Genomic DNA, 13,251 nt, shown 5'->3' on the forward strand with positions numbered 1-13,251 from the left:
TATGATATATGGGTAACCTCAATCGTATCACACAAGACAAATGATATAGCACATTGGAGGGAGTGTCATGAGTTGGAGCTTCTTCTTCCTTTTGGCTTTAAATATTTTAAACCCATTGAGTCCAGTTTAAGTACACAGACATTAATCAAACTCTTCAGTGAGCTGTAGAGAATGTGCCAAACATTGTTTTATATGGTTGAACTTGTGTGTGAATAAAATAATAGATCAGAAAAAAGAACACACCAGAGCAATGATTGAAAGTTTAATATATTTTACTTGTCCATAAAGTTGAGCTTAAGCATAAGTACAATAGTGCAGGAGAACTTAATGACCTTTGAGACACACTTTAAAGACTTAAATATTGCTTTGCATATAAAGTAAATCTGCTTTAAATTTAGGGTGGATTAACCACTTAATGTATCTGACCATGTAACAAAAGATGCTGACATTTAAAACTCCAATAAGGTTTGTTTCAGTAAAACATGTTCTGTTGAAGAATGATTCTCCTTTCAGAAACATTCTTTTTCTTTAACAAAGATCTGCTTCCATGTCGTTCATTACTCCCTGCAGCTGCAGCTGAGCCCCGCATGGTGAGAAGGAGAGGGCAAACATGCAGAGACAGCCATTATTGGAGTTTCAGTATCAATAGCTGAGCTCCCTTCATCAAGGGAATTTGTGTCCTCCATGGGTTTCTGTAATTTTAAACAGTTTTCCTTTAGAAATGAATAAATAAAGTAACACCATGGCATCCCAGCATGTAAACCTTATGTATGGAAGGTTTCATCTCTAGAAGTTTGGTTTGAAAAAAGAGCTTAAGGCTCAAGTATTTGCATGCTTGTTAGTTATTTATTTCATTGTAAGAATCGCCTTAATTAGTAATTTATCATGATTTACTCATTGCACTAATAGAAAAATGCTAAAGGCAAACACAAGTATTGAGCTGTGCTGAGAAAACAGAAAATACAGGAAACAACAGTCATTGGGAAAAACAAACTAAAGTCAAAGCAAAACTTTGGAGATTTATTCAAGTTCACATCATTTTTTAACTACTGTCCAATAATTAAACAACTATTACAAGTCTAGGCTTGAACCAAAAATGTGTGCTACATGAAATGTTCTTAAATTATGTGGTGCTTTTCTGCTGTAGCGATAGAGCACTGACTCAAGGGTTTCAGCACCACGGACAGAGACTGTCTCTTTCCTTTCAAGAGCCAAATGCATTGATAAAAGAAGCGCTCCAAAGTTCCACTCATTCATCTTAAGAACCTACTGAACCCCTTTCAGGCTCACAACAACTAATAGCAAATCCATTTTAGTTTCAAAAATTTTAGCCAGCTGTAGTTTTTCCACACCAAAAATAATATAAACGAAACATTATTAGAACATTCTACATTTTGCAAAATTCAAAGTGTTTCTACACATTTGGACTGGAACAATGGCTTGATCCTTGTTTGCTGCCATCACATGTTGTCTGCTGTGTGGTCGTTTTCATGTTATAGCAAATTATTGTGGCTTAATCCAAATGGTATTTTACGATGTTGATTATAATCACTTTATTTTGTGTTTGAACTATTTTATAACAGTATAGGTCAATTTGATTTGATAAACAACTTACCTCAGAAAGATCAATCCCCTGAGACCACAGATTTGACAATCATTTATACAAGTGGCTGTTATCAGATGTCAGTTTTTCGTATGAAAAAAATGAAAATGCAAAAAAAAGTATCAAAATTATTTACTAATTCAGGTTCAGTCACCTTTTGCTTATGTGAGGCTATGAAATGTGAACTTTTTTTTTAATCTCAGGAGCTTTATATATCCTGGAAAATGTGAGTAGAAGTGAATAAATTCAATAGTGGATGTATATAAGAAACTTAATATTTCACCAATTTATATATATATACAAAACAAACAAAAAAAAAAAAAAACAAACAAAAAAAACGTCTGACAAATATAATATGGGTGTTATTGTAATATGTAGCCACATATTACATAGGTTTCCATGTGCAGGTCCAAAGCCCGGTTGTGTCAGGAAGGGCATCAGACTCTATTTTAGTTTTAAATGAGAAATTGAGTTTATTTTCAAACTTTTTTAATACTTTTTTTTTTACTTTATTGACAAATATTGCGCATACAGAACGTCAAACATTGATACTACACTATACTGCAAACAACATTTTCATATTTGCCAGAAAAATTAACCAATAATGATATAAAGCCATAAAAACTGCAAAATAAATCATCGCGTATGGGAAAACAAATGTGTGGATCAGTGAAGCTGATTCGTTGTGGCGATCCTTATGTCAATAATTAACTATAATTAACTTTAAAAAGTTAAGATCCTCTAACTGTACAAGATCTGTTTTAAAAAAAATATAAGGATGTGTCCTAAAGTTAAACCGTTCTACTCTTCTAATTAATTAATTAACAAATTGTTGGTAAATTGAGGTGTTAAAATGAAAATGGTATTAAGTGTTTTTTTTAAGGAATGAAAAGTTAAACAAGAAAAAAAAAGAAACTTCCATAGATACTAACTCCTCGGGACATTGTGCTTAACGTGGCGCGCGCGCTCCTCCAACTTCAGGGACCTATTTGTCCCAAAGAACGGCCCCCAACGGGCTCGTGCGGAGCGGAACGATGTCATTCTCTCCACACCTGTGCTGCCGCCTCCTGGACGGACGCGACTCCTTTCCCAGCGACTGTACTATAAGTGAACGGACAGCTTATGAGCCCCACTCAAAGCGGAGAGAAGCACGCACGAGGAGCGCCATGGCGAGGATATTAGCGCCGCACCTCCGCGTGCTCCTCGCGGCTCTCCTCCTGGCGGACGCGTGGACTCTCGGGGCGAGCCGCGGGGCGACGTCGCCCGAAGAGGAGCGGGACAAAGAGGGCGACGCGGAGACGCCGTGCGAGCTGAAGACCGTCACCGTGTCTACCCTGCCGGTCCTCCGCGAGAACGAGTTCAGCTTCACCGGCGGAGCCGCGGGGAGCGTGGCCGGCGGAGGGAGCGCTGCCGGAGCAGGTGGCGGCGGAGGAGCCGCCGGAGGAGGAGGAGGAGGAGGAGCAGCAGCAGCGCCAGGAGGGGGGGAATCCCGACTTCTGTTGTTCGTTAGAACTGACCTACCCGGGCGAATCTCTGTAGTGGATGATCTTGACAACACTGCTCTTCCTTACTTCACTCTCGGTAAGAAGAACTAGTAGATATTGCACCTTGGGGGCAATAATGTGCCACCACTTCATAAACTTTACCCCCATCCCTCCCCTTCCTCCATTTCTTCCACTTTACTTTCAAAAATTCAGTTTGAACATGTGCACACCCCCTATGATGGTCCTCCCCCCTCCTCCTCCTCACATCCCAACTTTATTTTGTGCTTAAATATGATTAGGATTTTGGAAATTTCATGCATTAGGAAAGCGGGCTGCCCCAATCAAACGCTGCAATTTGGCCCAGCAAATGTGCGTGAAATTGGTATTTTATTCTCACACTGGGGCAGGATTTGGCTGCGTTCTTGGTGGTGCGACTTACTTGGCTGGTTAAACTGGATTAAACATCCACATTTTTTTTTTTTTTTTTGCTGTATGTGTGAGGTCATCTGTGAAAAGCCACTGGCCTAAAAAGGTAAAGGTGTTAAAGCATGGAAAAACTTGAAAGAAGCCTGCCTACCTTGCTGACTCAAAATTGTGCCAAAAGGCAACAGTGCAGGATGAGAGTTCTTCCTTTCAGCGGCGTGAAGCACATGGCTGATTTTTATGTTTGTAACCCGTTAAATGCCTGTAAGTGCACCACTACAGATGCCCCATTATTCAATTCACAGTTATCTCGGGTCAGCTCCACTGGCACATTAAGGCAACATAGTGAAAACAAAGACAGAGCGAAGCACGCAGGACTCAGCAGAGGTCAGTGAAACGAGAAGCCATGAGAACGTCTCATTACTGGTGCTTTTCGGGCTCTGGCTCGCCGTCTTCCTTCCATCTCAGTTCTCTCGGTTTCATCCCCCCCTCCTCCGTATGAAGAGTGTCGACTGAACTGGCTGTGCGAGGCAAAGGCGGGCAAGCCAGGCTGAGGGCTGGAGCATTAAGCCACTAAATCACTTTCTATTCTCATTAAGGACAGTCGTTGACTGGTGAGAAAGGCCTCTCTGTCCTCCCAGTCAGCCAGCTAGCAAATTTGCTGCTTCACCCTTTCAGTGCATGGCTGCATACCGCGGAGAGAAGGAGCTTTAATGATGGCATATGCGTAGTACAAATTGAAGGTCCTGCATACCTCCATGTCCATTCTATACCTTTTGATAAATAGCTCAAAAGTATCAATACATTTAAAGAAACCATTTTTTAAAGGTAAAAGTACCGTCCGATAAAACCCTCAATGTTGCCAAACTTGTTCCTTATTATGACGTTATTTCGGACATTTATATCACGAAAAGGTGAAGAAACAACAAAAAGTGCTTCATGTTCTATTTACTATGCAGAGAAAACATTTTTGTTTGTTTTATTTATTTATTTTTTGATTAAAGCCGTTTTTCCCCAGCAACGGGCTGGCAACCTGTCCAGGATGTTCCCTGCTTTCCCAGACAGTAGCTGGTTTGGCTCCAGCAGCCCCTGACCCCAGAAGGATTAAGTGGGTTCTAAAGGTGAATGAACAATTTTAGTGCGAGGTGTTTGCTTTTGCAAACTGGCGACCTGTCCAGGATGTATCCTGTTATCACCTAACAAAAGTAGGGATAGGCTGCAGCGGGTTCTGAAGATAGATGAATCAATGAATAATTCTTGTGAAACATCCCCCAACCAAAAAATATTATCCGCTTTTTTTTTTTTTGGCAGTTTATTTGCCTTGCAAAGGACTGATGACCTGTCCAGGGTGTACCCTACCATAGCCCAACAGTAGCTGGGATAGGTTCCAGCAACCTTGTGACCCTGAAAGAGATTTAGTGGGTTCATATGGCATTTTTTATTAGTCAAAACTCCACGCATAAATAAGACATGTCCACGCTAGAGCTGCCACAATTAATCGACTATTTAAATAGTCGACGACTAATTTAATAGTCCATTGGTTGTTACTTGATGTTATATGGAGTCAGAGTGTAGTAAAGCTGAAAAGAGCTGTGAGAGTACAGCACCAAAATATGCACTTTTTATATATTTGAGTCAGTGAGACTAAAACTTTATCTTTTGTAAGAAAAAAGTTCCTTGTTTCAGATGCCGTACTCATTTGATTTAATCTTGTTTTAATACCAGAAACTAATGAAGGACAGAGGCTCCACGATTCATTAAAAGTTGAATAAAGTATCTTCTTAATTGTCTTTATTTGGAGTTAGTTTAAAACTAATGATGGTTAAGATGTGTTTTTTACATCCACTTTATGCATGACCCGAATAGTCGACGGGAGTTGCGGGAGAGAGACTGTTTACTACCACGTGCGTGAGCTGGTCTGATGCGTGTGCGCTAGCAGAATCTCAGTGAACACGCCTACGTGTGACATTTTGTCATGTGTGCTCTTGGGGGGTCTCCCTCTGCTTGTGGAACTACTTTCCATTGTGCGAGTGGGAAATTACTTTACAAATTTTGCAATATAATTTTAGTAAAGCATCCTAAAACCATCAAATGTTTCCCATCCATCTTCTTCCACTCATCCAGGACCGGGTCGCGGGGGCAGCAGTCTAAGCAAAGATGCTCAGGCTTCCCTCTCCCCGGCCACTTCCTCCAGCTCTTCTGGGGGGACACCGAGGCGTTCCCAGACCAATCGAGAGACGTAGTCTATTCAGCGTGTCCTCGGTCTTTCCCTGGGCCTCCGCCCAGATTGAAATGCTCTGAACACCTCCCCAGGATGGCGTCTTGGAGGCATGTGGGTCAGATGCCCGAGCTACCTCAACTGGCTCAGCTTATTTGGAGGAGAAGCCGCTCTACTCTGAGCTCGATTCGGATAACCGAGCTTCTTTCCCTATCTCTAAGGGAGCGCCCAGCCGCCCTACAGAGGAAGCTAATTTCAGCCTCTTGTAGTCGGGATCTTGTTCTTTCAGTCATGACCCAGAGCTCATGGAACAAAGATCGGCCGGTAAATTGACCGGTAAATCCGCGTTTTCTTTTTCTTTTTGGCGTAAGGCATTTTTTTCTCCCCTGCAATGGACTGCCAACCTGTCCAAGATGTACCTTGCTTTGGCCTGACAGTAGCTAATATAGGCTCCAGCAACTCGAAAACCCTGAAAGTGACTGGGATACAACAAGTCCTGAAGATGAAGGAACAATAGAACAATTTTGTATTACATCCTCAAAGTGGTACATATTATCACAGTTTTTGTTTTATTTTTGGCCTAAGACAATTTTTTTCTCCTGCAACGAACTTCAGACATGTCCAAGATGGACCCTGCCATGGCCTGCCAGTAGCTAATATAGGCTCCAGTTACTCCGAATCCCTGAAGGTTATTGGAATTCCCTAAGTTCTGAAGAGGAAAGAACAATAAAAAAATTACATCCTCAAAGCGAAACATATCCCAGTTTTAGTTTAATGTTTTGGTCTTTGGCAGTTTTTTCTTTTTTGCCCTGTAATGGACAAGTGACCTGTTAAGAGTGTAACCAGCCTTTGCCTGAAAGTATCTAATATAGGCTCCAGCAACCCTGTCACCCTTCAGCGGGATTCAGTTAGTTCTGAAGATGAATTAATGAACAAATAACTTTAGTAAAATATCTTTGAAAGAGGCATACCTTATACCTGTTTTTTGCCTTGCAATGGACTAACAGCCCAACAGTAGTAGGGATAGGCTCCAGCAACCTCGTTACACTGAAAGTGGCTTTAGAAAAAGCGTGGACATATGGGAGTTTCATATGGTTTAGGTGTGTTATTATGTGCCTGCACAGTTTTAATTTGCAAAATGCCAAAAGGTGAATACTTTGTAAAATGGTTCTCCTTTGTTTTTGGCTGTGTATTTATTTTTCAATGTTATTGTTCCAGGATACCAATTTTTATCTTGCTTTGGTTGTCCTCACTAAAATACCCATTGGTTATCTTGGCAGTTTTTTCCCCCTAATAGATCTATTAGTTGCTACTCTCTAGACAAAGAAATAAATGGAATCAACATACTAAAAGGAAATTTAAAAAAAAAGCTGATTTAATTGAACTTAATGAGCAAACTCAACAACACAGACAGGAAACAACATTTCTCTTGCAAATAAAAACAGTGCTATTTATTTTTATTGAAGAATGTAAACAAAACTTAGAGTTTAAAAATATTCAGAGTAGAAGCAATGAATGGCAATTTCTGAACATTTTTGTGCTACTTGTCTGCCCAATCATGGCAACAACCCTTCTCAATGTTTTGTTCTGTTTTTAATGGTAATAAGGAAAGGAAAAGCTTAAAAAAAATACTTGATATCAGAAAACAAAAAAAAGTCTTATAAGAAAGTCTTACTGTTCCAGATTCATCAGTCCTGACAGTTACAAAATAACATCATCATAGTAATGAACATTCAATTGTAAAACCAAACCTCCTTTATTTAGCAAGTTTTAAAATGTGGACAGTTTTGGTGTAGTGGTTAGTACTCTGTTCACAGCAAGAAATCCCTGGTTGGAATCCTGGCAGGATTCTTTCTGTCTAGTTTGTATGTTCTTCTTGTTTATTCGTTGGATATCTCCAGATGCTCCAGCTTTCTCCCACAGTCCAAAACAGGGATATAATGGGAAAATGGATGGATAGACAATTTTTAAAAATATTATTCATGACTGCCTTTGAGTTTCACCAACCTTACGAATAGTTAATTAAACTGTGAAATCTTTACAATGAGAACCATTTTGACATTAAATTCCACCTGAATCAACATTGGTATGCAGAAGCACAATGCATTGTTTTGTACACCAAAAACTTTGAATGCCATTTGGATGTAGTCATTACCTGATGCTGAGAGGAAGTGCTGAGGGGACTCTTAGATCTTTTTTTGAAGGTCTATGCTGTGAGGATGCAGACACATGGGCAAAAGGGGTCCTATGATAGCTTTCACTGTTCTTTGTTAAGATAAAATGAATTAAAAAAAGAAACTTTACGGCAATGTCTTCAAAGGTCTACAGGACCATCAGAAAATGTTGCTTGATTTCTTTTATAGAGATTTTCCTGTTTTTAATATTTGCCAGACTGGTCTCAAAGGTTTCTGTATGAAGACAAAAAGTTACTAAGTTGGGCAAAAGTGCAAGTTTTTCATGACCCAAAGATGTGCTGTTGCAAAATGTCAAAAAGATTGAATTGAAATGTAACACTTTCTTGCAAATTCTGGTAAATGCTTTAATAAACAGAAAGCTCTCAACAACAGAAGGGAAAGGGAGGTGGAGTTGCTTTTTGAAAACAGTCCTGGCCACAACTCAGAGGCAAATTTCTAATGAACTACCGCTGCTCTGGAGAAACTATGTCCTAGAAAATGACACTATTTTTAAAAGTTTGGCTAAAAACAGCACATTCATAATTGAAAGATGACTGGGAACACTTTTACAATATCTCAAAATAGGATTGAGTGGGTCTTTAACCAACAATTCACTCGTTACGGAGTCTTGTTTTGACTATCTGTGTGCAAAAATATCCTCCATTGCTGACAAGTGTTCCCAATGTGGTAAATGCAACCCCACATTATCACACTACCACCATAAAGTCAAGGAGCTTCATTTTAACTGCATCATAAAACCTGCATTGCATAAATACATTGAAGGTTTTTTTTTGTATGGCGTGTCTTTATGAAAACTGATAAAATAAACACAATTCACTGAATAGAGAAGGATTTTGTTACACAGGACCATACTTTCTTAAGGAGAAATCCGCATACATAATAGTAACAATGACAACAAAATTAAACCTCCTTCCAGTTGCTGCTTTCATAACCTAATTCATTTTCCTTCCTTCTCTTTTTTCTGAACTGAAATGGCACCGTACAGATAAGATAAACTGCATAACCTATTAGCCAAATTGCATTCAAATGAGAACAGTCTTGTCTTGTTTAGTCGATAATGTTAAAAGTCAGATTGTTTTGTCAAATCAGCGTCAGAGGTTATTGGGAAAGGCGGAAAAGGACCACACGTTGCCTTCCCACTCTGGCCTGCCTACCCAGCTTTGATTTATTACCAAAGTGTCATGGAGAATGGATGAGTAGAAAGGGCAATGTGAAAAAAAACTGTATCGAACTGCTTCCCTTCTTCCTCCCCGCGTTAGCTTTCTTTGTCCTTTTCTTAAATGTTAGCAAACAGTGAGACATGATCAGTCGTTGGGGGGAAAAAAGCAACAAAACAAAAAAAATAAACAGTGTGTTTGACAAAAAATACGGTGCAACAGAGTTGCCAATTTGTTTATTGTCTGCATTGGGAAAGTCTTTACCATCTCCCTTTCTTGTCACACCATTATTTCACTTAAACCGTTGGGTGTTAAAGCAGTTTTTCATTCAGCCTTTGGGAGCAAATAAAGAAGACCTCATCTCAACATAATTTAAATTCCACCGAGACATTTCTGTCCTGCCATACTCTGTCACCCACGATCATTTTCCTTCCTCACTTGAGGTGTCGTTGGAATGGGTGTAAATCAATACCTTTTGGCAACATGGCTGACTGTGTAAGCACCTCATTAGGAGTTCACCTCTTTGAAAACCTTCAGGCACCTAATGAGACTGAAGACATTCTGATGTCTTGTTGTTCATCGCCTCCCCATGTCTTTTCAAGAAAATCTTTGGTTTCTGTTTTCTAGCTATCCTTTTTTTCACTTTTAGCTTTCACGTTGGGGAGCCTTTTCCACTTTCCGCTAGGTTTTTTAGCTGTGAGCTGGAGGAAACTCAGCTTGTATAGGGATGCACAATTAGAGGCTATAGGCGCTGAGAGAGAGAAAAAAAAATGAATAAAAAAAGAGAAAAAAATGCAGGTATAATCCTTCTGGTGTAGAGCATGTACACACTGTGCTGGGTCTCAGTCTTGCATCAGGGGTTCACTGCAAGACAAGCAGTGGTGAAGGAACAAAAGTTAACAGGAGAGATGGTAATTATACCATACTGGAGGTGAGACAGAGGTGTGAGGACAGAAGTGTAGCTGTTAATTGGCTTGAATTCAGTATATTTTTTGAATCATGAAATAAAAAAAATACACATCAGTTTTCTCAAGAATGTAATCTTAAAACAGAAGTGTAGATCCAGTAAAATAATCTAATTGGCATTATTTGACCTGATTTAGAACAACAGAAACAGTCTTTTTAAGTAAAAAGTAAATTTGCTCGGGGCAGCTTCTCTGTAAGCTGAAACTCTTTTGCTGACCACACACTTAGGGCAAGTATTTTGGATTCTAATTTTTTATTGTGGCACATTCATTTGTTTCCACCCTTTTTTGTCCTTAAAGCTCAGCACATTACAAAAAAGTATGTGTATCTAAATATTCCCAAAAACTTCATTATATATATATTTTTCTCTTAATACTGATGTCAAAAGTGCATGTACATCTGTGTATACCAGATTTTCTGGGCAGTTAAGATTCTATTTTATGTCTTTTAATGGTGCAGGACTTTGTAGTCGTTTTTCTTGAAATATGTCTTCCTTTTATGAGCATGCTCATTTTAGCAGCTCAAGGATATAATTTAATGATCCTGGCTTGAACATAAATTTCACTGTTCCTAATGCAGTAGGTAGCAGAACAAAATCTGCCGTACAGAGCCAAATAGATAGGTTGCGTTTGTTTTTATGTCTTCTTGAAGACGTGTTTTTTCAGTTTTGTTGAAATCGCGGCTCAAGCCGTGTGATCAAGACGATTTGTGAGAGGAAAATGTTGAATAATTGACCTCATGACTTAAAGATCAAACACTGGTATGGTTAAGTGTTCACAACACCATAGACAAGTTCACAGAAAGTGGATTCTGGCCCACTTCTCCAAGCTGCTCAAGACCCATTTCGCCCAGCAATGTCTGAGCATGAACCGGAGCGATCATACTAGTCAAACAAACCGGCTTTGGTGGACCACTTTAACAGAACCATTTTAGTGTGCCAGCTTGTTTGGCAGTGTTTGATTGCTCGATCTCTGCATCTGCTTGTTTATCTTTTACAGGAGAATTAATAATATCCCTTTGTCTCTGCTCAGATAAACACTGGAGAGCTGCTTGCACTGTTGCGATTATACAGTTTTAAAACTCATTTTGCACTTTCTAAAGACACATAACCACTTGTCGTTACTTCACATTGTTGAGTCATTGATATGGGATGCCCTCACATTAATAAGCAGGTATTAGTGCTGGACGATATCACGATACATATAATGTTAGCAATAGAAAAGTGTCTATCGTGCCATTGTTTCTATTGTCTCATTTGTTTCATTTTATTGCTGAGCTTTTGTGGAAAAATGTGTTTTCCTACTAAGAAACTTGAAACTATTGTGTACTTTAAAAAATGTTTCTCATTTGTAACTATTCAGTTAAAGGGTTGGGAATAACAAGGTACCTTACGATATGATGTATATCATATTGATATATATCATTATTGCGATATAAAATAATTATTTCTTTCAATATCACCCAGCACTAGCAGGTATATTAATTTCTTAATAGAGGTGCAATTTTTTTAAAAACTTCTTGCAAACCCTTATAGCTGTTCATATAGAGATCCATAACTTTTGGTTAGGAGTTAAAGGTCTACAATATTGGGGGATGTTTGCAGCAAGAATGGACAACAAATGTTTCTGCCTGACTGATTCCAATGTCAGAAATACTGTCTGATTTTTGCGCTATGCATAGATTCACCAAGAATATTCTGTTCTCTGACAAAAGTAATTTACACATTGGAGATCTTCAAAACATTCCATTTGTGATTTCCTTTGTCATCTTAGTCATTGGTGACAACTTGTACAAAGAACAAAGACAGCAGAGAGGAAAAAAAAGGATGATGAGACACAAGGACAAGAGATGCTTTCTTTTCAAAATACTCAAAGAACTTGATGTCTTTTATTTTGTAATAACTAGATACATGATTGACTCACCTCTCAAAAGAGGGAATGCAATCGGTCTGCCGGGATCAGCCTGTCGTACCAAGTTTAATTGTGATTAGACCCACATGAAAGCATGGGAAAGGATTGATGATGTGCGTGACTCATATATAAAATCCTTTGCTGCTATTTCTGAAATGTCCCAATGACATAAAGTCTTCAGATCTTCATTTGAACCGCTTACAAATCGCTGGATGTCAAAGTAATCATCTGACCAATACAATTGCTAAGGAACACATTATGATTATCTTTGACACAGCTAGAAAAGAATTGTATGTAAATGTGTCTAATGAATGCAACAGCACTGTTTGTTCTTTTTAATGGCTAATTTATTCAAAGCAACTTCGTACACAACAATTAATGTCTGCTCCCCTTAAAAAGTTTGATGAACGCTTCTTGGAAACTCAACCAACACTTAAAGTGTTGGCTGTAAAACACATGAAATATGACGGCAATGGGTAAATCAATGCAGCAGAAATAGCTTAAATTAATGTGTTTACATGCTTTTAACATTTTTGATTAATTATGTTATTTTAGAACAAATTTGTAGATGCTTAGGGTCCCTTTTTTCAACCTGCAACAGCTTATCTTTGTTTGAAAAGCTGGACTTTTATCAAAGAAAAGGCGAGACGACGTAGCTCACACGAGAGTATACTTAAAGCTGATCCCCCAAAAGATTCATGGGCTCGTGTATTGTATAGAGGCTTTTTAGTCTGTGCTCAGAATGCATAATGTGACACTGATTTATAAAAGCAATTCCATTTATTCGCTCTTTTTACTCTTTGGGTTTCTCTGGTGTGTCCCCATCACATAATAGAAAGCCCCATGTGACAACAACTGTGTAATGCATTTGCCCTCTTTTTTAAAATACCTATTATCATGCAGACCAGACATTTGGGGCACAGGGAGTTTGGGTAAAATCCATCAATTTGCACACAACACATTTAAAAACAATCATCAAATGCTGACTTATTGAATGTTTGACTGATTTAAAAAGCAAATTCTCATTTAATCTTCCAGTCCAGCCACTGTATAGAGTAAAGCTTCATGTATGCTGAACAAACAGAAAAACGTTAATAAGGATTTCTACTATTGACTTATATGAGAACTTAACTGAATGACCCCACTTCCCCTGCGTTCCAAACAGGAAGTACACACTGGTTCCAAGAAGCCAAAATCCTATAGACTTCTATCGAAAAATAAAAAGCTTTCAGTCAATGTATTTGTTCGAATACCGTATATCTTCCAATAGTAGCCGGTCTCTGATAGACGCCGAT

General features: G+C 38.8%; 1 protein-coding gene across 1 annotated transcript in view; it reads left to right on the forward strand.

Annotated features, from left to right (window-relative positions):
• Positions 1-753: 753 nt before the first annotated feature.
• LOC112163022 (astrotactin-2) overlaps positions 754-13,251 on the forward strand; it is a 313,961-nt gene continuing 301,463 nt past the window's right edge. The window contains exon 1 of the mRNA XM_024299108.2: positions 754-3,184. Coding sequence (XP_024154876.1) covers positions 2,638-3,184 — 547 coding nt within the window. The 5' untranslated portion in view covers positions 754-2,637. The remainder of the gene's footprint in view (positions 3,185-13,251) is intronic.

This window comes from Oryzias melastigma, linkage group LG12 (assembly GCF_002922805.2).
Source record: "Oryzias melastigma strain HK-1 linkage group LG12, ASM292280v2, whole genome shotgun sequence".
Lineage (NCBI taxonomy): Eukaryota > Metazoa > Chordata > Actinopteri > Beloniformes > Adrianichthyidae > Oryzias > Oryzias melastigma.